Below are 25,044 nucleotides of genomic sequence, written 5' to 3' on the forward strand. Positions count from 1 at the left end.
CAGTCTCACATCTGCATTTGGCTCTTCAGCTTCATCAAAAAACATAGGGAAATGCCTAATAAACAAATTTATTTCATATATTATTTTAAGACCTCGATCTCGATCAAGGGACAGTGGCGATGAAAATGAACCAATTCAGGAACGATTCTTCCGACCTCATTTCCTGCAGGCTCCTGGAGACCTGATTGTTCAAGAAGGAAAACTCTGCAGAATGGACTGCAAGGCGAGTATTAAATTTGTTTTAATTAGTGTTTGTGTTGAACTAGAGAGGGAACTCTGTTCAAATTCAGCTGTATCCTGTAATACTCATGCACCTCAGATTTCAGTGGGAATTCTAGGTACACAAAGGAGTCAGAATTAAACCCAGGATGCAGACTTGGCCTTTAGCAAAGTCTCCAATTGGGGCCCACCCTTGTGATGGGGGAGGAGGGAGCTAAGAGGTAAAGAAGAATCTCTGTATTTCTTTTCTTAGAATAAAGCCAGCTTGAAAGTTTTTAAGTGATATCTTAACAAAATTTCAAACGTGTGAGTTTGTATTATTGATTTATCCAAAAGGTGAAGGTGAATCACAGCATTTCCTACAGCCCCATAGCTGGCCTTTGAGGTCCATGAAAACCATGACTAAACGTACCTCGGTTTATTGGAAGGAATGCAAGTCAGTTAGTGACTACAGGGTAATGCCACCTTGCTGTACTCATGGCACAAGCTCTTTCCTGCAACAAAAACCACTCCTATGATGAGCAGCCATTGAGCCCTGTGGTGACAGGGAGGGGCAGTTCACTTGTAGGAATAATCTTTTTTTCCGCCTTAGTTTTACACAAGAAGTCAGTAAGCACAGCTCTGAAAATAATTTTTCTATCAGTGTGTGCTCCCTCTGCAGTAACTAAAACTCAAAAGTTGTAGATCTTACATAAGCAATGACTGTGACTTTGAATGAATTTGACAGATTAACAAACTAGAAACAACACACTGCTCCAAGGGACATTCTTCACCACATAGTACATTTTATACAACAAATATTACCCTAACCAACTTCAGTGGCCCTTTTTAACTGAGTGAGACAGCAGGTTTCAGTGATATAATTTGCTTTAAGTACACAAGGTAATTTGAAGTTTTTTGCTCTTTTTTCAAGCAAGGATTAAAGCCTTCAACATCTTCCCTTTATTACACTTAATTTCAACCTACTACTCTGCATGTGTATGTGCCTATGTATATAGAAAAAGAGAGACACATTTCCTATACAGGTCACCTGCCCTGTTAAGAAAAATAAACATGAATGAACAGAATGGCTAGTGGAGAGAACTGCTGCTACATAGCATCTATCCTGTTCTGATTCATCCCTTGTGTAGGTTTCAGAGTAACAGCCGTGTTAGTCTGTATTCGCAAAAAGAAAAGGAGTACTTGTGGCACCTTTTCATAGATTCATAGATATTTAGGCCAGAAGGGACCATTATGATCATCTAGTCTGACCTCCTGCACAATGCAGGCCACAGAATTTCACCCACCACTCCTAAAAAAGACCTCACACCTATATCTGTGCTATTGAAGTCCTCAAATTGTAGTTTGAAGACCTCAAGGAGCAGAGAATCCTCCAGCAAGTGACCCGTGCCCCATGCTACAGAGGAAGGCGAAAAACCTCCAGGGCCTTCCAATCTGCCCTGGAGGAAAATTCCTTCCCGACCCCAAATATGGCGATCAGCTAAACCCTGAGCATATGGGCAAGATTCATCAGCCAGATACTACAGAAAATTCTTTCCCGGTAACTTGGATCTTACCCCATCTAAAAACCCATCACAGGCCATTGGGCCTATTTACCATGAATATTTAATTACCAAAACCATGTTATCCCATCATACCATCTCCTCCATAAACTTATCGAGTTTAATCTTAAAGCAAGATAGATCTTTTGCCCCCACTACTTCCCTCGGAAGGCTATTCCAAAACTTCACTCCTCTGATGGTTAGAAACCTTCGTCTAATTTCTAATCTAAATTTCCTAGTGGCCAGTTTATATCCATTTGTTCTTGTGTCCACATTGGTACTGAGTTTAAATAATTCCTCTCCCTCTCTGGTATTTATCCCTCTGATATATTTATAAAGAGCAATCATATCTCCCATCAACCTTCTTTTAGTTAGGCTAAACAAGCCAAGCTCCCTGAGTCTCCTTTCATAAGACAAGTTTTCCATTCCTCGGATCATCCTAGTAGCCCTTCTCTGTACCTGTTCCAGTTTGAATTCATCCTTCTTAAACATGGGAGACCAGAACTGCACACAGTATTCCAGGTGAGGTCTCACCAGTGCCTTATATAACGGTACTAAAACCTCCTTATCCCTACTGGAAATACCTCTCCTGATGCATCCCAAGACGACATTAGCTTTTTTCACAGCCATATCACATTGGCAGCTCATAGTCATCCTATGATCAACCAATACTCCAAGGTCCTTTTCCTCCTCCGTTACTTCTAGTTGATGCGTCCCTAGCTTATAACTAAAATTCTTGTTATTAATCCCTAAATGCATGACCTTACACTTCTCACTATTAAATTTCATCCTATTCCTATTACTCCAGTTTACAAGGTCATCCAGATCCTCCTGTAGGGTATCCCTGTCCTTCTCTAAATTAGCAATACCTCCCAGCTTTGTATCATCTGCAAACTTTATTAGCACACTCCCACTTTTTGTGCCCAGGTCAGTAATAAAAAGATTAAATAAGATTGGTCCCAAAACTGATCCTTGAGGAACTCCACTGGTAACCTCCCTCCAACTTGACAGTTCACCTTTCAGTAGGACCCGTTGTAGTCTCCCCTTTAACCAATTCCCTATCCACCTTTCAATTTTCCTATTGATGCCCTTAGAGACTAACCAATTTATTTGAGCCCTTGTGTAGTGGCTTTCATCCTGAAGGTCCCAGAGGTTTAAGAACTTACATAAATTAGTGTCATTGTGAAGTATTCCTTTGTAAATTACAGATTGTTTCAATCACTTTTTTCCTTTTTAAGGAAGTTTCTTGTCCAGTTTCACACATTTCAGTAAACCAGTTCACCTTGATTTGGTTCTAAGCATGAAAGGAGATAACCTTTTCCCTCAAATAACAGCAGTACCACTGTGTTACTCTCCTAACCCCTTTTCATGTGTTTGGGGATAATATTATCCCCATACATCCTGTTATGATAAAAACAAAGACCAAATGATCTTTCCAGCATACAGCTAAAGGATCAGTTCCCTGTTGTACTCATGTGAAGTGATTCTGCTAGTAAAAGGAAAATGGACTCTCTAGAAGAGATTGAATGAGGGCCTAAACGCTGAGTGGAAAGAAGCACTTTGGGCCGGTCTCTTAGCTCAGAGAGAAGGACTTCTACAACTCAGTTGTGTAAACTGAACATGCACTTCCATGTGAACAGAGATGTGAATCTAACACACACACAATGCCTGTTAGTCACCAATCCTTTTAGCCCATTTTGGCCTGTTTGAAATCTTACAAAGGTAGGACCGAAACTTAGCTTAGTAGAGAGATTTGTGACTTTGTGTAAGAGAATTAATTAAAATTCATACTTCAGCTGTTTACTTTTAAACATAATTAGTTCTCATAATACAATATGTTACTTTTATTTTCCTAAGTAGCATGTATTGTTGAAGAAACATCTTTCAACAGTTTGTCATTGGTTCAAACCATCTGTATACAACGTTCTGTAGATGGCATTGTCTATAATGAGCAATACATAACTGGAATGGAATTTGGAGTTCAATAACAGATTACCAATGGGTTTGTTTTTTGAAGGAAGAATTGCGTCACAAACCAGTTGTCGTCCTTTGTCTGTAAATTTCCCACAAGAAAAAAATTCTGAAAGTTTCTTTTCTCATTCAGAATCAAGGGCAACATTCCAAAAAGATGACAGGCGACATCCAACCTTTTGTTCTGTAATCTATTACTTTGTTATTTAGATTCAAGATATATTTTAATGCTTATATCTAGTCAGTCATACCTGGAACCCATGGAAACCTATGGCATTGTACAGGGTGTCATTTAGCCCAGTTGTGCTCCTGTGCGTAACTGAGGGCAACGTTTGGTCCATTGTATTTTGTCATACACATAAATAAACATTCCTCTTTTTTCTCTGCAGTATGAAGTTCCCTACTGTTCTGTATTGCTAACATTCTGTCCCATTCTGTTTATATTTAAGGTCAGTGGATTACCAACTCCAGATCTAAGCTGGCAACTCAATGGAAGACCAATTCGTCCTGATAGTTCTCACAAAATGTTGGTGCGTGAGAATGGTGTACACTCTCTGATCATAGAGCCAGTCACAGCTAGAGATTCTGGAATCTACACGTGCATTGCCACCAATCGAGCTGGTCAAAACACATTCAGCCTGGAGCTCATTGTTGCAGGTAACCTCTTCATTCTAAGACTACACATTGAAAACAGTTCGAGGCCTACATGAAATATTGAAAATGTAATTTAAAGTTCTCTAGAAAAGACTATGGAATTATTACCCACTAAAATTAGTATCTCATTAATTCCAGGAGGTGTGTGTTTGAACTATGATATTTTCAAATAAATGCATATAGTGCATGGTTACAAATATGCAAAGAAATGTGTAACTGCATTTGTTACTTTGAACCAGATCCTTGCCAATGCTCTGACCCCTTTGTGCTTCTCCAGAAACACAGAGGGGCTATAAGCCTGCCCTTAAACTGACAGATGAAATACTCCTGGTAGGAAGAAAACTGTGGCTCTGTTCCACTTGCCACTCAAGAATAGGAGGCATGCTGGGAAGAGAGAGGGCCAGAATGCACTGCAGCCAGCAGAATAGTCATTACCAGTTGACGTTGGGAAAGCAATGGAGCCCAAAGCATTTAGCCAAGTTTGCCCCCTTCTCTTGAGTTCTGTGCTAAACACAACTCAGCCAGCCCCTTGCTCCAGTATTAACTGTATTTTGCAGGGATACAGCAAGTGCTTGGGGATCTAATAGGTATGTAGCAGCCTATCAGGCTGATTGAGAGAAGGAAAGCTTGAAACTCAATAGGACAGCAAGGAAACTAAAAGGTAACATTTAAAAAGGATAAAATGAAGTCCTTCTTCCTCCAGAGAGGATATGAGAAAACAAATCATGTGACAGATGTTAATGCACTAATGGAAAGCATTCAGATACGATGGTGATGAGCACAGCCAAAGCATCTATACAGAATAGAAGGGGGGAGGGAGGTGCAGTGGACTGTCTTATTTTAGTGGGGTGTTTTTGTTTTGCATTTTGGGGGGGGGTGCTGGTCATATCAGCTCTTGGAGCTCATGGGCACAAGACATTCAAAGGATTATATGGAATAGGAACAACAGTTGAAATGACACAATTTATGTTACAAGATTTTAATGGTGAACAATTGCCACGGTGCAGAGCATATGCTGATGGTCAGCTGGGCAAAGAATATCTTTTATCCCAAATTTCTTTTGTGTATGCACACAATCAGCCAAAAGATAGGCTACTACATTTGTCTGAAGTACACTTGAGGCAATAATGGAGACCACATATCAGACTAGTTTGCCAAACTAAGAGAGAGATCAAATAATATCTGTATGGGACCAGTTTTGTCAGGTAATGAGAACACCTCACAGGATCTCAAAAATGAAGCCACTTCCATTTGACAATCTTGATCAGCTGAACTGAAAATGTAAGCATTTGACCCTGCTCTATTAGAACCCATATTTCTCCTATTAAAGTCATAGACAGGACAAGTTTTACTTCCCTGAAACAGTTGCGGGCCTAATACAATTATTTTAAAATTATTTTAATAATTTTAATTTTAAAAAAATATTTTAATTAAATGCAATGATTTTTATATTATCTTTAAATTACTTTTAAATTTTCTTGCCACTAAGTAGTGGTTTAAAATCTTCTACCATTTAACTGAATGTTTAACTGGTGTTTTCACAGCTAAGGAAGAACACAAGCCACCTGTGTTTATAGAGAAGCTACAGAACACAGGAGTGGCTGATGGATATCCTGTGCGACTGGAGTGTCGAGTCTCTGGGGTGCCGTATCCTCAGATATTTTGGAAGAAAGAGAATGAGTCGCTTACTTACAACACTGAAAGAGTGAGGTTAGAGCAGTTTATTATATAATTGATCTCACTGACTAACGGCCACTTTAGCTACCTAAATTCCAGAATCAGACCCTAGTGGGATTCACAAAATCCCCACTCAGCTGTCCCCAAACCCTGTAGGCACATAAACTCACTCTGTGCTTAAATTTTTGCAGTGAAAGTTCCCTATGTTTCTGCCTCTGAGCATGAGCACTGCTGCCCCGTGGCACACATACAAACGCGTAAGTCCCAGTGGTTCACACACATGAGGGGAAGATTCACAAGCCTGTAGGTAAGCTCTGAGCCCACTTAGCAGATGAGCTATCTGTAGGGGGGGACTTACTCAAATTCAGTGGGAGTAGGAGGAGGATTACCTCCCTTGTAACTTAGGGGTGAGGGTTCTCAACTGGGAGGTAGGAGAGCCAGTATCCAGTATGCCTGCTCCAATGAATTTAATTATTTATTCACAGTGCAAAGGATTCAACAGCAAAGGCTGAAGGAGCCCCATGTCAGAATATCCCAATGGTTAGAGCACTCTCCAAGGAGGCAGCAGATCCCAGTTCAAATCCCTTCTCCCCTTCAAGTAGGGCGGGGACTTGAACCAGAGGTCTCCTTCAGGCAAGTGTCCTAACTGCTGTGCTAGAGATTGAGGTTGCTCCTCCTCCCTCCCTCAAACCGAGCATGGGTGTCTAATGCTAAGAGAGGGTTTGCAGTTGAGGATTCAAGCAGCAGGAGGTGCCTATGTCAGTGGCTTCTGTGAGTCCCATTCCAAGGTGACTATCTCCCACATTCATTGTGTAAATGCAAACATATACATCTGGAAACAAAGAATATAGAACACAGTCCCCCATTCTGTAAGTATCTTAGGAAGCAGTGCTTCTGAAAAAGATTTGGGAACTGTGGTAGGTAATCAGCTGAACATGAGCTCCCCATATGATGCTGTGGCCAACAGAACTAAAGACGATCCTAGGCTGCATAAATGGGAATCTCACATAAGAGTAGAGATGTTATTTTACTTCTGTAGTTCACACTGGTGTGTCTACTGCTGGATTACCCAGTTCTGCTGTCCATGTTTCACAAAGGATACTGATAAATCGGAGCAGGTTTTGGAGACAAGCTACAAGGATTAGAAAACATGCCTTATAGTGAGACTCAAGGAGCTCAAGCTATTTAGCTTAATAAGGGGAAGGCTAAGGGATCACTTGCATACAGTCTGTAAGTACTGCTGTGGAACAAATATTTAACAGTGGCTCATCTATCTAACAGAAAGGAAATGTTCAATCCAATGGCTGGAAGTTGAAGCTAGACAAATTCAGACTGGAAATAAGATGTACATTGTGTCATTGGAACAGTTTACCAAGGGTTGTGATAAATTCTCCATCCCTGACCATTTTTAAAGCAAGACAGATCTTTCCCAAATAACCCTTAGAGCCTATGTGCTATACAGGAAGTCAGACTAAGTGAGCACACTGGTCCCTTCTGGCCTTGGATTCTAGAAGGCTGTGAGTAGGAAACCTAGGCACTGAACTCAGGCTTTGTGAATCCCAGAGACTTTTTCGGGGCTTAAGTTTCTTTGTGAATCTAACCCTGAGTGTTTATTACATGCTCTTAACGTGAAGTAGTCCTCACAGGAGGCCTGTGAAACATTAATGTCTTCATCTACAAAAGGGGAATATGAGGCACATGACTTTCGCAAAAATTATGAATATCTGTCTCTCATTCCTTAAAGGTCAAATCTGTTATCCTTCCCCAAAGTTTCTTTTTTGAAGTTTTGACTTGGAAATGCAATTGAAACCTGAACTCTAAAGTAGTGTTTTGAATTGTGGACAAGAAAAAGATTGGTTACTGAGATATTAGCCAGATGTTAATTGTGCATCTTGGCTTGGTTTTAAAAATTAGCATAAAAACAAATTTTTAAAAAATGGCAAGACTTAAAAATTAAGCTCAGATTCATTTTTCACTTTCTGTGCACACATCTCTCTCTCATTCCTTTAGTGGGAGCTGCATGTTCATCAAGAGGAAATATAACCTATTACCTGTAAATTTGCAGCTTTAAAATTGTGCTTGTAATGATATATTTAAACACAATAAACCACGTCCACACTGGCTGTTACGTAATTTAAGTTTCTTTTCTTCTCCCCTATTTAGTATGCACCAGGATAACCATGGCTACATTTGCCTGCTTATTCAGGGAGCTACAAAAGAAGATGCTGGTTGGTATACTGTGTCAGCTAAGAATGAGGCTGGGATTGTGTCCTGCACTGCCAGGCTTGATGTTTATAGTAAGTACCTTCTATTCTCAGATATGCAGTTAAATTAAACCAATCTACCCAAAAACCAGCATTCTAAAAACCTTAGTTTATATCACAAAGGCTTACACTGATCTCTTTCTCTTTTGTTTATAGTTTCTTCACAATAATAATGATCCTCATCAAGACAGCAAATACTCTGTCAAAGTATACTTCACTACCTTTCAAATACTTATGCAAACCAAGCATGCTGGTTTCTTTAGTTGCTTAGAATACTACATCTAGCTTATTTACACATGCATCCTTATCAGTAACATTAGAGAGCAGCATGACATTTTCGGTTGGTCCTTGTTACAATGCTCCACTAGCATCAGCTTTTAACCTTTATTAGTATTACCTAAACACACTTGAGACAGGTGCTAATGGCCCAAGAATGCAGATTCTGTTGCAGTTTACTACTTAGACCAGTACAGTTCCTCTGTTGTGAGCTGATCTTAAACCAAAATTAGATAATGTTGGACAGTAATCTGACCAGTTTATCACTTTGAGCAAAATGTTTGTTCTTGTTAATTTCACACAATAATGGGGTGATGATGGTGTAACTTGTTACAAATCAGCAGATCCGAACAGGACTCTGCCTAGCTTTGTCACATCACATCGCAGAGGGAGACAAGGATAATCTGATTTGTTCCGCTGGGCACCCATTGGAGTAATTCCATTGAAGATCAATTACACTAGTGGGAGATTAGAATCTGGCCTGGTATTTTCATGGGGCGGGGGGGAGGAGAGGAGGAGGAGGAATGTCTTGCAGTGTTCTGCAGTTACTTTTCTGGACATCTTGGGAGCAACAATGGCAAATTTTGTACTTGGCCAGTTGGAAGGTAGTCACAATGCACGTCTTTCAGGAGTAACGGTGGGAGGTGGTTGAGAAGGTTTAGCACAGCAAAATAGTGGAAGCACACAATTTACATAACAGCCAACCCTTCTCTCTCCTTGTCAGTGCCACTTAACCTGTGTTATGTAAATCAGTATATAAAAGTAAAAAATCTAGAATTGTTAATTCCCTGCCATTCATGTGAAATAATTTATTGGGAGTTTTTAAAGAACTGAACAGTACAGGAGTGTGCCTTATAGTACTGCTGTTATCTGAGTTAAGAAGGGTGAACCTAATTTGTTTTTTTTTAAATCTGTAGCTCAATGGCAACAACAACCTCAAACCACCAAGCCAAAGAAGGTGCGTCCCTCAGCCAGTCGATATGCAGCACTTTCTGACCAAGGACTAGACATCAAGGCAGCGTTCCAGCCTGAAGCAAACCCAGTTCATCTGACATTGCAGTCTGGCTTGGTAGAGAGCGATGACCTGTAGACCTGAACTGCCAGATCCATCATTTTCTTTCAAGAGCAGAAACACTGAAAGCCATTGCCTTGACCAATGATACTTTTATGTCACTTTATGTAAAGCCAGACACCTTTCTAAGTACAAAAATCCCCACCTTAACCATATATTTCTTATTCCTACCAAATTAGGATAGGTAGCTGATTAATAGAAATGTTCACATTGCACAGAAAATCACATTCACCCTTTAGTTCCTTATGCCTATCTTGCTAGAACTCTTATAAATAACCTTTTTCATAAAGGCCAAAATACTTCTGAAAAATCTGGTTCACTTCAGTAAACAGTACAGTATTTATCACCAAGCGCCTTCCTAAGCAAGATGTAGATGCTATATTGTATTAATGGTGTGAGAAGTTTCATTTAAGGCTATTAGACCATAAAGGAAATTAACATGTATGGTTATCTTTTTACAATTCAAAAATGGCAATGCAGCGTGATAGATACAGTCAACAAGTGCAATATTGTAAGAATGAAACAGGAAGCGAGAAGAAAAAACTGAAGCAAATACCTTGTCTCTACAATGAGAAAGGAAATATGTGCCTTAAAATGTTAGAACTGCCAATACTATATAGCAAGGCCGACACCTTAGTTCTTAAAAATAATTTCTATGTTTTCTTTATTTTTTTTTTTGCCAGCTAGGAGGCTTATTTACAAACATACTGCAAGGCTAATTTAAGCATAAATAATTGAACCTAGACAAAATAATGAGAGCTGAGGCATAATACATTACTACAGACTATAAATCCTAGCACCCAAGTAAGGGATACTTTTGGGGGAGAGAAAAATGCCAGTAGTATAGTTTTACTACATAAGGTTAGCAAAAAGGAGTGAGAGGGGGAAAACTATGGATGTTTTTATAGTATTTAAAACAAAACAAAACAACAGTTCCTGAAAACTAACAGAACCCTACCATTCACACATTTGAAATTCCCAGGTCAGCAGAAAGCTATGGAGTTTATGTAGTGAACATTTTTGATCGTTTAGAGCTTGTGAATATGTATGAGGATTTTAGAAATGTAGAGCAAGTGAAAAAAATGGACTGAGTCTGCAACCAGAGTTTTAATGATAAGCACATATCATAGGGGGTAGGCTAGTAGAATGAAGATGGAGAAAAACAGATGTGCCATTATATTATTTTCTTAAGACAACATGTGCAGGTGGTAGATGATAAATATTTGTTCTCTTCCCTTGTGTACAACAACAGACTAACCATGCTGTGGCTAGGGACTGCGTGCAGTAGGTGAAGACTTTAGAATAGAGGCTCCTTTCAGAATGCAAAGCAATTCCACATCAAACTGGACTCTACCTAGTCTATTGTACTAGGCAGTTTTGACTCTGAACCAATTAATTTAGTTGAGGGGGCAGAACAATTTTAATTGGGCCTAATGGGAAAAAAAATAAGGACTGATGGTACGAGAGTACTTTGATATAAAAGGAACATGCTGTATTCCTTATATGAAGCACGTACGGTTATCTTTCATTATTTATAATAAAGTGTTGAAATCTATCTCAGCTCAGTTATTCAAGTCCAGTTATTAGTTTTATTGTTTGTGTACTACCATATATTTTGCATTATTGCTATACATATATTGCTTCATACCTCTTTGTAAGTATACAAAGTTTTTTTTAGTGACTAAACTTTAGCACAGAAGATAGTACTATTCTATGCAGATTGGTGCAGGTTATGACCACAGTTACAGGCACTGCTTATCTAAATTAATATCATACAGTCTGTCATATGGAAATATCCTACCTATATTTTAGAGAAAAGTATGTCTTATTTGCCAAGTTTTTCTTGACTGTGACATGCTAATTTACTGTTTGTTTAGCTTAACTAGCATTATTTTGACACCTTTTATTTGTATTTATAAAAAAGTACTATCATTACTTTGGATTGTTGTGCTGACATAATGTGGGTTTAGCATCAATAAATATTACACAAATAGAAAATTGTCATTTTCTGGGCAAAAGTAGTCATAGCTATTTCTATAAAGGGATCCAAATATAGAATTTGGAAATTTAACACAAGACAGACAAGATTAGGGTTGTGAGCTGGAAATAAAGATTCTTTGAAGTTTCTAAGAAGGGTCAGAGTTGGTTTAGGGAATCTCCTTTGCTGATTTAAACATGGGTGGGATGGAAGGACCCTTTTAGTACTGTGTAATAGTTTAGTTTAAAAAATGTTTCATGTTCAGTGTGTATCTCCATTCATCCTGCGCACACCATTGCTTTTGAACGGTCTATAATACCCAAACCATGGTACTTACCCAGTTGAAGAGAGACTGGAATTGTGTCACAGGGGCCATCTTGTGATTAAGAGGAGTTCTTGATTATGTTTCTATTTAAAAAAAACAAACAAAAACTATTTAGTAGGTACACAGAATTGTTTGGTAAACAGCCACACTTTCTATGTTGTAAGTTAATACTTTGCCCTCCATGTAGAGAATCAAGTTATTCAGTAAAGCTCAAATTTACTATTTGGTTTATGACAGGTTTCAGAGTAGCAGCTGTGTTAGTCTGTATTCGCAAAAAGAAAAGGAGTACTTGTGGCACCTTAGAGACTAACCAATTTATTTGAGCATAAGCTTTCGTGAGCTACAGCTCACTTCATCGGATGCATTCAGTTTTGGTTTATATTTACATATTTAGGAACAGTTCCATACAGTTGACCCCACAGCAACCCACTCAGCAAAACAAACTGAGTCCTGACATAAGTGGTTGTAATGCCATTGATACCAATGGTGTTGCCCCTACTTACACTAGATCAGTATCTTGCACAGTATATTAAATCTGGTAGGGCTTTTGAGAATCAGAATACTTGTTTTATAAAACAGCTTGTCCCTCTAGTTTGCTATTGGTGTGTTAAAAGTAGTTCCCGTCAAATAGTTTATGTAAACATTTTGCTTCTCAGACAAAATGTCTATCCTTGGCTTTCTTTATACATACCCACGCACGAATTAGGGATGTAAATATTGTTTAAAAAGTTAAATGTTTTAATTTTAATTGTTTAACTGGTTAACCAAGGGCGCAGCCAGGGCTGGGGCACATCCAGCCGGCCAGCACAGGGCAGCCCTGGGGCCCCTCCAGCTGGCACAGCTGGGGCTGCTCCAGCCAGGGAGATGGAGTTTATCTGGTAAGCTTAATGCTTATCAGTTAACCTTTTACATCTCTAGCACAAATAGTAAAATCAGGCCTTTAACTAAAAAGTAAGGCTGTTTAATTAAACACTTGGCTGTGCTGTAAACGTTGAGGATGTTGTAGGTTTACCAATGCAGAAAAATAAATCAGAGTAGCATAAGCAGGGAGAGACACGTGTGCTTGCCAAAAAGCTACACACCTATGTGAAGTTCACTGAATCATCAAGGTCATTTTATAGAGGGAAATTTAAATTTCTAAGCCAACTACACCCAACTGAGGCTACCAAATGTGACTAACTGATAATGTAACTAGTTATTTTAGACCAAAGAGTTCTCCACTGTCTCAAAGTCCTCTGCAATTAAATTTTTAAGTGTGTTGGAAACCCTCTCCATTCAAGCATATTTACAAAGCAATTCAAGACTACTACATAAGGTGGCTGCATCTAAAGTTTCAAAGAGCTATTGAGGGAGGAGGAAGCCTCCCATTAATAGCAATAGGAATAAGGTGGCTGAATCCACCCATTTTACATAGAATGTGTTCAGTTTTTTGGGGGGGTTTTTAGCTTATGGACCACATCTTAATACAGCTCCCTTCACTTTCTTGATTACAAAAACTTGGTGGCATCTACAGCTGTTGCTTACATAAAAGTAGATAAAACTCCTATATAGATTAACAGCTGGAAAGAAACATCCAGCACTTCATGATGTTTCACAGCTATTTGGATCAAAGGCAAATGAACCACACTGCACAGTTTGTTTAAACACCTGAAAAGTTTAACTTTTCCAGATACACTACCTTTTAAACATTTTTCTGCACTTCATATGGTAATGAACACCTCAACTGTCCAAAAACACATCTTATCTCTGCCTCCAAACTTTCCCCTGACTCAACAGAGCAGTGATTCTCAAACTTTTGTACTGGTCACCCCTTTCACATAGCAAGCCTCTGAGTCTGACCCCCCCCCTTATAAATGAAAACCACATTTTAATATGTTTAACACCATTATAAATGCTGGAGGCAAAGCAGGACTTGGGGTGGAGGCTGACAGCTTGCGACCCTCCATGTAATAACTTCGCAACCCCTCTTCTCCACTGCTACCAATGTAGCCTCCAACTCATAGTAGGCTATGCTGCTTCTACATGTATCCCTCCCCTCCCTAGGCGAGGCAATCATCTAAACCAACTAGATTACTCATCCAGCATTTTCCCCTTGATCCAATCCCACCCTTTATGGTGCAGATGGAGTTGTGCATGCTGTGGTTGAGAACATCTGCACCAACTCCCCAGACTCACTGCTTATTGATCACTCTGCACCTGTGATAAGCAGGATTTGCCCATATTAATATAGTTCTCAAATGGCAACAAACATTTTCCCCTCAGCACCTTTCTGCTGCTTATCATGTGACTTACATAGTCATGGTTCAATACAAAGAAGAGGATATGCTCCTTGCCTCAAGGAGTTCACAATCTATATCATACAGTATGCCCATTACTTTGGGTCTGTAATGTGGAATTTGGATAAGGCAAGCATTATTTTGTCTTTGCACCTAACCTTTAAGTAAACTGATTAAATCCTATGCTGCACTATGTTCCTATTAAAAGATTTGGGGGTTTAAAATAAGGCTCTCAAGCACATTCCTAGGGAGAAAGCATCAGACTGAGAAGCATCAGTACCTGCAGGGAAATGACCTCATAAATGCCTAAAGAGGTGAGACTAACTTGGCTGCAGTGACTCTAGGAAATCAAGTGACTGCAGTGCCATATATAAAATACCAGTGAAGGGTCAGACTCTACTACTGACCTCACCTTCTACTTCTGTAATAGTACAACCAAGAAACACCTCCACAGCAAGAGCAATGGGGAAAAAGAATAGTAGATGGCCACTGCTCAGACTGATTAGATCATTTACAACAGAAACTACAAAATCTCATCACACTGAATGGGCTAGATTTTGCTAGACTCCATTTTTTAATCATTTAGCTAAATATGCTGTTAAAATTGTTTGGGTCAACTCTTGACCTAAACTTAGCAAAGAACAACACTCTCAAAGTACAGCTAAAAGGGGGAATGGTATTACATCAATCTATCCAGCTACACACTCAGCCCAGCAGAAGAGTCTGTCCTATCTTGGGGACTCTCTTTCTGCCCCGCCATCCCCACAAACATGATACAGTTCTGAGGTGAACTGGAAGCCTACTTTTGCCGTCTCTGACTCAAACAATACTTTCAACACTGAAAAGCACACTGATACACAGATACCCACAAACAGCACAAGAAGAACTCCACATGGACTCCTCCTGAGGGTCGAAATGACAGTCTGGACCTATACATAGGATGCTTCCACCGACGTGCACAGGCAGAAATTGTGGAAAAACAACATCACTTGCCTCATAACCTAAGTCATGCAGAACGCAATGCCACCCACAGCCTCAGAAACAACCCTGACATTATAATCAAAGAAGCTGATAAAAGAGGTGCTGTTGTCATCATGAACAGGTCTGACTACCAAAAGGAGGCTGCCAGACAACTCTCCAATACCAAATTCTACAGACCACTCTCCTCAGATCCCACTGAGGAATACACTAAAAAACTGCACCATCTACTCAGGACACTCCCTACACTAACACAGGAACAAATCAACACACCCTTAGAGCCCCGACCGGGGTTATTCTATCTACTACCCAAGATCCTCACACCTGGAAATCCTGGATGCCCCATCATCTCGGGCATTGGCACTCACTGAAGTCCAGATATGTGGAGTCTCTACTCAGACCCTACACCACCAGCACTCCCAGCTCTCTCCATGACACCACTGATTTCCTGAGAAAACTACAATGCATTGGTGATCTTCCAGAACACACCATACTAGCCACCATGGATGTAGAGGCTCTCTACACAAACATCCCACACACAGATGGAATACAAGCTGTCAGGAACAGTATCCCTGATGATGCCACAGCACAACTGGTTGCTGACCTTGGTAACTTTATCCTCAAGCACAATTATTTCAAATTTGGTGACAATATATACCACATGGCCCCACAATATGCCAACATTTTTATGGCTGACCTGGAACAACGCTTCCTCAGCTCTCGACCACTCACACCCCTTCTCTACCTAAGCTACATTGATGACATCTTCATCATCTGGACCCATGAGAAGGAAACCCTGAAATAATTCCACCACGATTTCAATAGCTTCCACCACACCATCAACCTCAGCCTGGACCAATCTAGGTCCACTTCCTAGACACCACAGTGCAAAAAAATGACGGTCATGTTAACACCACCCTATACCAAAAACCCACCGACCGCTATGCCTACCTTCATGCCTCCAGCTTCCATCCTGGATGCACTACACGATCCACTGTCTACAGCCAAGCGCTGAGGTACAACTGCATATGCTCCAACCCCTCAGACAGAGACCAACACCTACAAGATCTTCACCAAGCATTCTCAAAACTACGATACCCACATGAGGAAATAAGGAAACAACAGAGCCAGATATGTACCCAGAAGCCTCCTGCTGCAGGACAAGCCCAAGAAAGAAACCAACAGAACTCCACTGGCCATCACATACAGTCCTCACTAAAACCTCTCCAACGCATCATCAGTGATCTACAACCCGTCCTGGACAACATTCCCTCACTTTCATAGGCCTTGGGAGGCAGGCCAGTCCTTGCCCACAGACAACCCACCAAGCCGAAGCATATTCTCACCAGCAACTACACACCGCACCATAGTAACTCTAACTCAGGAACCAATCTATGCAACAAACCTCGATGCCAACTCTGACTACATATCTACACCAGCGACACCCTCACAGGACCTAACCAGATCAGCCACACCATCACCGGTTCATTCACCTGCACGTCCACCAGTGTAATCTACGCCATCACGTGCCAGCAATGCCCCTCTGCTATGTACATCGGCCAAACTGGACAGTCCCTATGTAAAAGGATAAATGGAAACAAATCAGATATTAGAAATGGCAATATACAAAAACCTGCAGAACACTTCAACCTCCCTGGACACACAATAGCAGGGCTTAAAGGTAGTCATCCTGCAGCAAAAAAACTTCAGGTCCAGACTTCAAAGAGAAACTGCTGAGCTTCAGTTCATTTGCAAATTTGACACCATCAGCTCAGGATAAAACAGAGACTGTGAATGGCTAGCCAACTACAAAAGCAATTTCTCCTCCCTTGGTGTTCACACCTCAACTGCTAGAAGAGGGCCTCATCCTCCCTGATTGAACTAACTTCGTTATCCCTAGTCTGATTCTTGCTTGCATATTTATACCTGTCTCTGGAAATTTCCACTACATGCATCAAATGAAGTGGATATTCACCCACGAAAGCTTATGCTCCAATACGTCTGTTAAGTCTATAAGGGGCCACAGGACTCTTTGCCGCTTTTACAGATCTAGACCAACACGGCTACCCCTCTGATACTTACTGTAACTGTGATTCTTTAAGATGTTTTGTCTATGTGGATCTCACTTATGGTACACATGCACCCAACATCAGAATCTTTTCACTAGCAGCATCTGTTTCAATCATGTTTACACATCACATGTCCCCTTCACTCCCGAGGGCATATAGGACAGAGGCCCCAGCAAGGGAGTTGAGAGATGGTTAATTCATAGTCCCAGTAAGAATGGGAGGTGGGTTAAGGAATCTACACAGACAGGATCTCTCCAAGAATCATATAGTTACCGTAATGAGATTTTTTTTCTTAATTTTCTTCCTGTTAGCGTCTTCTCTCCTCATTCATGACTAATGGTTAGACACTAATTCCTCCCTCCTATGGAATGCAGAGGCAATCCAATGTTGCTAGGAGCTCCAGATTTAACCCCCGCCCTTCAGCTCAGGCTACCAGAAGAAATGCTCTAGCAACCAATTATTAGCCTTAAGGCAACTCGATCTAAATGCATTAAAAACCTTAACACAATTATGTCTACATGTCCCTTTAGAGAAAAATTTCAATTTATATTCTGGTCATTTACCAAACGACCAGGATGAGAAGAGACAGATGCTAACAAAGAAAAACCAGGTAAGAAATTTCTCATTCTGTTGCACTGCTTTTCTCATTCATCACCACCAATGGGAAGTAGCAAACAGTGAATCACAGAAGAAAGAAAAGGAGGGAGGGAAAGGATAAGCAGACGTCTAATTAATTACAGTAGAACAACAAAAAGGAAAGGAAGTTCCCCTCATAAAAAGCATGATTTTAGCAAATTAAGGAATTATATGGGAAGCAATCCAGCAGCTCCCTCCTACCAATAGATGCTTCTGCAAAGGAGAGGAAGCCTACTTTGCAAATCTTCCACAGGATGATACGCATAAGCTTTTCCGCCTATGCACCTAGGAACTTCTGTGAATGTTTTCCCAGATGCTCAGCATGCCAACCAGTACAAGATTTTAATGTCTTGCCTACAGCTACATTGAGGCCCCAAAGCTTTGGCATTGAGAGAGTATGAAATGAATGGGATACAACTGGCATAGTACTCCATATGCTTGAAAAACTTCTTCAGATCACTAGAAATGCCCATTTATAGCACAACCTTCCAAAAGGATTGCAATGGTTCAAACTAGATTATGGGAGAACTATTTCCCAGGAACTGTGGAAAGAAGAACTTTCCTTAAACAGAGAGGTTTCTGGAGCTGTAAGAATAACCTTTTCTTTCACAAGTGTGCAACACAAACAGCAGTGTGGTTCTTGCATAAATACAGGATCTAATTTCAAAACCAGAAGTAATGGTGACTAGAAAGGCCTCCTGCAGGCACCGCCCTGCCTACTGATTGATTGCAAAGCTGTTGTATAGTAGGGACCATAGTTCAGATCTTCTCTTGAGCAGCAAAAAGGATCTGGAAGCTATTCAGATCACGCAGAGTTACAGCACCTTGATATGGAGCAAGGACTCTGTGACCATCAGATGTACAACAGGCAACTTACAGAATCGTGTGATCTTAGTTTTTTAACCCTTGACCTCCCTCCCTTGTTTGTCATGTTCCTTGTGACCACGAGCCTTGGATCTGTAGGTGGTTCTGGTGGGCCACTCAGTGGAAGCATCTATAATCAGCATCACCATGGGAAGAGGGATACAGAAAGGTACCCCTCCTTTGTAGGCTATTTGGGAACTTAGGCACCAGTTCAAAGAAACAGTATAGGAATCAGGACCATGAGATGAGAGTCTATATAGTATCTCGTAGGTCAGTAAACAGACTTCTGCCCTGTCCAAGGCTGGCTGAAGTCGATTCTGGCAAGAAGCACCAAGTAAGTACTGACACCATATGACCCAACAGTCTGAGACAGATTCTTGCTTTTTTGCAGCAGTCTCCCGGAGACAGATCAGGGAATGAGAAGGTCTGAAGTCAGTCTACCAGCAGGTATGCCTTTGCTGATTTGGAATCTAGAAGGGTCCCTATAAAGTCTATGGACTGAGAAACAGTGAAGGATGACTTGTAATTCCCTCAGCCCTAAAGAGTGAAACGAAATAGGATGCTGGACAACTCCTGTGAGGATCTCTCTCCGAAAAGCCAGTGAGCCAAGTGCTTGCCATTTCAGATGGGCTGCCACTACTGCCAGATATTTTGTGAATACTCTTGTGGCTATAAAGACAGAGCCAAAGTTGGTACCCTGCATTGTCCCACTGTAAAGCAGAGAAAGCTTCTGTGGGTTGGATGAATTGCTATATGAAAATAAGTATCCTTAAGATCAAGAGCTGCAAACCAATTTTGACATTCTAGAGAGGTGACAATGGAGGCTAGCATCACCATTCTGAATTGTGTCCTGTTATGAATTCATTTAGTTGCCTCAAGTCCAAAACAGGACACATTCCTCTTTTCTTTTTGAGAAAAAAGTCTAAAGAGTGGATACCCCTCCCTCTGAACTCATATGGTACTTCTATTGCTCTAGATGAAGTACCTAGTCCACTTCTTCCCTCAGTTGCCTCTTGAGATGGGTCTCCGAAGAGAGACGGGGGAGACAAGGCCTGAAATGGCAAGGAATATTCTTTGATAGTCTTCAATACCCATTGATTGGAAGTAATCCTGGCCCATGCTGGAAAAAAAAATGGTAAAGGCAGGAAGGAAAAACAGTGGGGAGGGGGGAAGAGAAGGAAACTCAGGTAGATTGGTACAATGCTCTCAACTTGATCAAACCTACTGCATGGAAGATGATGCAGGGTGGGTGGTAGAAGAAAAGGAGGGAGCTCTCGAGTGGGTGAATCAAGACTTACTTTCACAAATGCAGTCAGCAGGTCTCTATTGCTGATGGGCGGGGTGGGGAAGAGGGGGGCAGAAAGATCTCTAGCTAAACTGACCTTGGTATGTAAAAGTTTTTCTCCTGATAGTGTGTAAATATCCCGGGATCTCAGTGTAGATCTAGAGTCCTTCAGAGTACACAACAATTCATCTGTGCAGAAGCTAAAACAGATCTGGTCCTTCAAAGAGGAGAACTTTTACAGTGGTTTGCATTTCTCTGGGAATCTGAGGATTGCAGCCAGGCTGTCTTTTTCCTGGTGATGGCTTTAGCCATGAAATAGGCTGTATCAGAGGTGTCCAGGGCTGCCTGGAATGAAGTACTAGTTATTAGTTCTCCCTCCAAAATAATGGATCTCTGGTCAGCCCTCACTTCCTGTGGGAGTCTGTCAATTAATGATGATACTCCACCAGAGTACCAGTACAGACGGGTCTTGGTTTTGTTGAGGCATCTTTGCTAGTGCTAGGCTTCAGAATAGACTTCAAAATCAGGTAAGACAAATAATCAACACTGCTAGGCTGCACAAGGTGGTCAGGCCTCTAAACTCATGGTTTAAAAAAAGGCAGAAAGCCCATGACTCTTAACTTCTTTGCTCTTTATCGTTCTGGGTAAGAAGATCAGCACTGGGAATCATCCTTAAAGAAGATCTCAGATCTGCCCTGCATCAACATGGTGGAAGCAATATCAGGCTTTAGTGATGGACTCCCAACCAACGCTGAGCTCACTTTGGAAGACAGAGGACCGAAGGGGTAGCAGACCCTCTCTCAATACTGGTAGTGAGAGCCTTTAAGGTAGAGTCCCTTCTTAAAGGGATGCTGAAGGAATGGGATCTCTGGGAAGTGTCCTCCTTTTTGGAGTCAGATTATCTTTCCAACTCAGCTGATACCTTCATGGACCACTCCACAAGGCAGAGCTTTAGCTTGATATTACTGGAGCAATGAGTTCTGCCGGAGAAAGACCAGCACATAGGTCAATGGTCCAGAACATGGCTATCACCCAAAGAGAGGACACACCAACAGCATCCTCAGGTAAAAGAATAAATCCATCATATGAGGGGCATAGCTTGAAACTGAATGATTTGGTCTCAGCCATTACACAGGAAGGTGTTTTGATGCCAAGCAGAAGAAAAGAGATTTTAAAGAAAAGAAACACACAACAGGCTGCCAATAGGCTAGAATTTTGTCATTAAACTAAACTCGCTAATCTAATATTTACATATTGAAAGGATGCTCCATGGTAGCAGACAGACATTGCAGAGTTCTGTCTTGCTGCCACAGGTGGTAATAGGAAACAGAGAAGCAGTCAGGGTTGCTCTGCCATCTAGGCCTGTGGTTGGTGAAGACTAGCAAGGCGCAGACATGGCCCTAATGGACATTTCCAACTCAACTGCATGGGACATATGCACACTACAAGTGGGATCCACAGAGAGAAAGATTCCAAGAAAATGTAACTAACTTTCTTTTCCCCAGGCTTATAGGAAATTGTTTTCAGTGGAAATGCCCACACCCAAAGCGTATGACAAGGAAAAGCAGACTGCCAGTAATATGAAGTGGAAAGGAACTGTAACTTGAGGTTGTTGGCAGGCCTCACCATCATCATCATCATCCAGATTGAACATATACATTTTTAGTGAATTTGGCACACAGATAGCACATTCAAAGGCTTGGGCACCAAAGTCCACAGAACCAGTGTTGCATTGCAAGTAGAAGTCTCTGCTAACCCACCAATGTGCTGCAATTGTGCTTTAGAGATACCATGGAGTGGTGAAAGCAATGAAGTGGCTTTTCTGCTGTGACCTGGTCTCCATGGCAGCTGTGATTCAGATTTTTACAATACGGACACCAATCCACAGGAAGTGGAAAGCAACAACCAAGTCATGGCGCGCACACACACACACACACACACCCCAAAAGGCTTTTCACTACTGCCCTGGAGAGATTTACTCTGACGATCTCTCTATGTAATTTTGCTCCTCATAACACTGCAGTATCATTCTATTTAGTGTATGCTAAAATCAGTATGGTTTTGTTCCCTGCTAACTATCACTGTACACTAGTTAGAGATGATTTCTTTAAAATCAAGAGATATAAGGAAACCATCATGAGTTCAAATAAGAACAAGTGACTACAAAAATGCAATGAATACTAATATAAATATTAGGGCTGTTAAGCAATTAAAAAATTAATTGTACTGTTAAACAATATAATATCATTTATTTAAATATTTTTGGATGTTTTCTACGTTTTCAAATATACTGATTTCAATTACAACACAGAATACAAAATGCACAGTGCTCAGTTAATATTTATTTTTGATTACAAGTATTTGCACTGTAAAAACACAAAAGAAATACAATTTTTCAATTCACCTAATACAAGTACTGTAGTGCAATCGCTTTATCATGAAAATGCAACTTACAAATGTAGAACTGTGTACAAAAAAACTGGCATTCAAAAATAAAAATGTAAAATTTTAGATCCTGCAAATCCACTCAGTCCTACTTCTTGTTCAGCCAGTTGCTCAGGCAAACAAGTTTGTTTGCATTTTCAGGAGATAATGCTACCAGCTTCTTGTTTACAATGTCACCTGAAAGTGAGAATGGGCATCCTCATGGCACTGTTGTAGCTGGTGTCACATGATATTCACATGCCAGATGTGCTAAAGAGTCACATGTCCCTTCATGCTTCAACCACCATTCCAGAAGACATGCATCCATGCTGATGACAGGTTCTGCTCAACAACAGTCCACAGCAGCACAGACCGACACATACTCATCTTCATTATCTGAGTCAGATGCCACCAGCAGAAGGCTGATTTTCTTTTGTGGTGGTTCGGGTTCTGTAGTTTCCACATCGGAGTGTTGCTCTTTTAAGACTTCTGAAAGCAAGCTCCACACGTTCTTCCTCTCAGATTTTGGAAGGCACTTCAGATTCTTAAACCTTGGGTTGAGTGCTGTGGCTATCTTTAGAAATCTCACATTAGTACCTTCTTTGTGTTTTATGAAATCTGCAGTGAAAGTGTTCTTAAAATGAACAGCATGTGCTGGGACATCATCCGAGACTGCTATAACAGGAAATATATGGCAGAATATGGGTAAAACAGAGCAGGGGACATACAATTCTCCCCCAAGGTGTTCAGTCAGAAATTTAATTAACACATTTTTTTTTTTTAACAAGTATCATCAGCATGGAAGCATGTCCTCTGGAATGGTGGACGAAGCATGAAGGGGCATACAAATGTTTAGCATATCTGGCACATAAATACCTTGCAATGCCCGCTACAGAACTGCCATGCATACGCCTGTTCTCACTTTCTGGTGACACTGTAAATAAGAAGAGGGCAGCATTATCTCCTATAAATGTAAACAAACTTGTTTGTCCTAGCGATTGCCTGAACAAGAATAGGACTGAGTAAACTTGTAGGCTCTGAAGTTTTACATTGTTTTGTTTTTGAGTGCAGTCATGTAACAAAAAAACATCTACATTTGTAAGTTGCATTTCCATGATAAAGAGATTGCACTACAGTGCTGGTATGAGGTGAATTGAAAAATACTATTTCTTTTATCATTTTTACAGTGCAAATACTTGCAAACAAAAATATACACTTTCATTTCAATTACAACACAGAATATATATGAAAATGTGGAAAAACATCCAAAATATTTAATAAATTTCAACTCGTATTCTATTATAGAATCATAGGATATCAGGATTGGAAGGGACCTCAGGAGGTCATCTAGTCCAACCCCGTGCTCAAAGCAGGACAAATCCCCAACTAAATGATCCCAGCCAGGGCTTTGTCAAGCCTGACCTTAAAAACCTCTAAGGAAGGAGATTCCACCACCTCCTTAGGTAACACTTTCCAGTGCTTTACCACCCTCCTAGTGAATTTTTTTTTCCCCCAACCTAAACCTCCCCCACTGCAACTTGAGACCATTACTCCTTGTTCTGTCATCTGATACCACTGAGAACAGTCTAGATCCATCCTCTTTGGAACCCCCTTTCAGGTAATTGAAAACAGCTATCAAATCTCCCTCCCCCACCCATTCTTCCCTTCTGCAGACTAAATAACCCCAGTTCCCTCAGCCTCTCCTCGTAAGTCATGTGCCCCAGCTTCCTTATCATTTTTGTTGCCCTCCGCTGGACTCTTCCCAATTTTTCCACATCCTTCTTGTAGCGTGGGGCCCAAAACTGGACACAGTACTCCAGATGAGGCCTCACCAATGCCGAATAGAGGGGAATGATCACATCCCTCGATCTGCTGGCAATGCTCCTACTTATACAACCCAAAATGCCGTTAGCCTTCTTGGCAACAAGGGCACACTGTTGACTCATATCTGCGGAACTGCTCTCTTGCCACTCGGTCCCTAGTCTGTAGCAGGATTCTTCCATCCTAAGTGCAGGACTCTGCTCTTCTCCTTGTTGAACCTCATTAGATTTCTTTTGGCCCAATCCTCTAATTTGTCTAGGGCCCTCTGTATCCTATCCCTACCTTCCAGCGTATCTACCGCTCCTCCCAGTTTAGTGTCATCTGCAAACTTGCTGCGGGTGCAATCCACACCATCCTGCAGATCATTAATGAAGATATTGAACAAAACCGGCCCCGGGACCGACCCTTGGGGCACTCCGCTTCATACTGGCTGCCAACTAGACATGGAGCCATTGATCACTACCCGTTGAGCCCGATGATCTAGCCAGCTTTCTATCCACCTTATAGTCCATTCATCCAGCCCATACTTCTTTAACTTGCTGTCAAGAATACTGTGGGAGACCGTATCAAAAGCTTTGCTAAAGTCAAGGAATAACAAGTCCACTGCTTTCCCCTCATCCAGAGGGCCAGTCATCTCGTCATAGAAGACAATTAAGTTAGTCAGGCATAACTTGCTCTAGGTGAATCCATGCTGACTGTTCCTGATCACTTTCC

General features: G+C 41.0%; 2 protein-coding genes across 10 annotated transcripts in view; one reads left to right on the forward strand and one right to left on the reverse strand.

Annotated features, from left to right (window-relative positions):
* PALLD (palladin, cytoskeletal associated protein) overlaps nt 1-10,534 on the forward strand; it is a 346,856-nt gene extending 336,322 nt beyond the window's left edge. For all 4 annotated transcript variants that reach the window (XM_073341571.1, XM_073341572.1, XM_073341574.1 and 1 more), the window contains 5 exons: nt 91-223; nt 4,181-4,388; nt 5,930-6,095; nt 8,226-8,359; nt 9,520-10,534. In XM_073341571.1, coding sequence (XP_073197672.1) covers nt 91-223; nt 4,181-4,388; nt 5,930-6,095; nt 8,226-8,359; nt 9,520-9,692 — 814 coding nt within the window. In that variant the 3' untranslated portion in view covers nt 9,693-10,534. The remainder of the gene's footprint in view (nt 1-90; nt 224-4,180; nt 4,389-5,929; nt 6,096-8,225; nt 8,360-9,519) is intronic.
* Nucleotides 1-25,044, reverse strand: part of CBR4 (carbonyl reductase 4) — a 103,949-nt gene that overhangs the window by 56,464 nt on the left and 22,441 nt on the right. For 3 of the 6 annotated variants that reach the window (XR_012158617.1, XR_012158616.2, XR_012158615.2), the window contains exon 7: nt 11,990-12,060. The gene's annotated coding sequence lies outside the window, so the exon portion shown is untranslated. Of the gene's footprint in view, nt 1-11,623; nt 12,061-16,724; nt 16,807-23,423; nt 23,444-25,044 lie in introns of those variants that run through there. The other 3 variants (XR_012158619.2, XR_013635708.1, XR_012158620.2) reach the window with 3 other exon arrangements.

This window comes from Lepidochelys kempii, chromosome 4, assembly GCF_965140285.1.
Source record: "Lepidochelys kempii isolate rLepKem1 chromosome 4, rLepKem1.hap1, whole genome shotgun sequence".
NCBI classification, from domain to species: Eukaryota; Metazoa; Chordata; order Testudines; family Cheloniidae; genus Lepidochelys; species Lepidochelys kempii.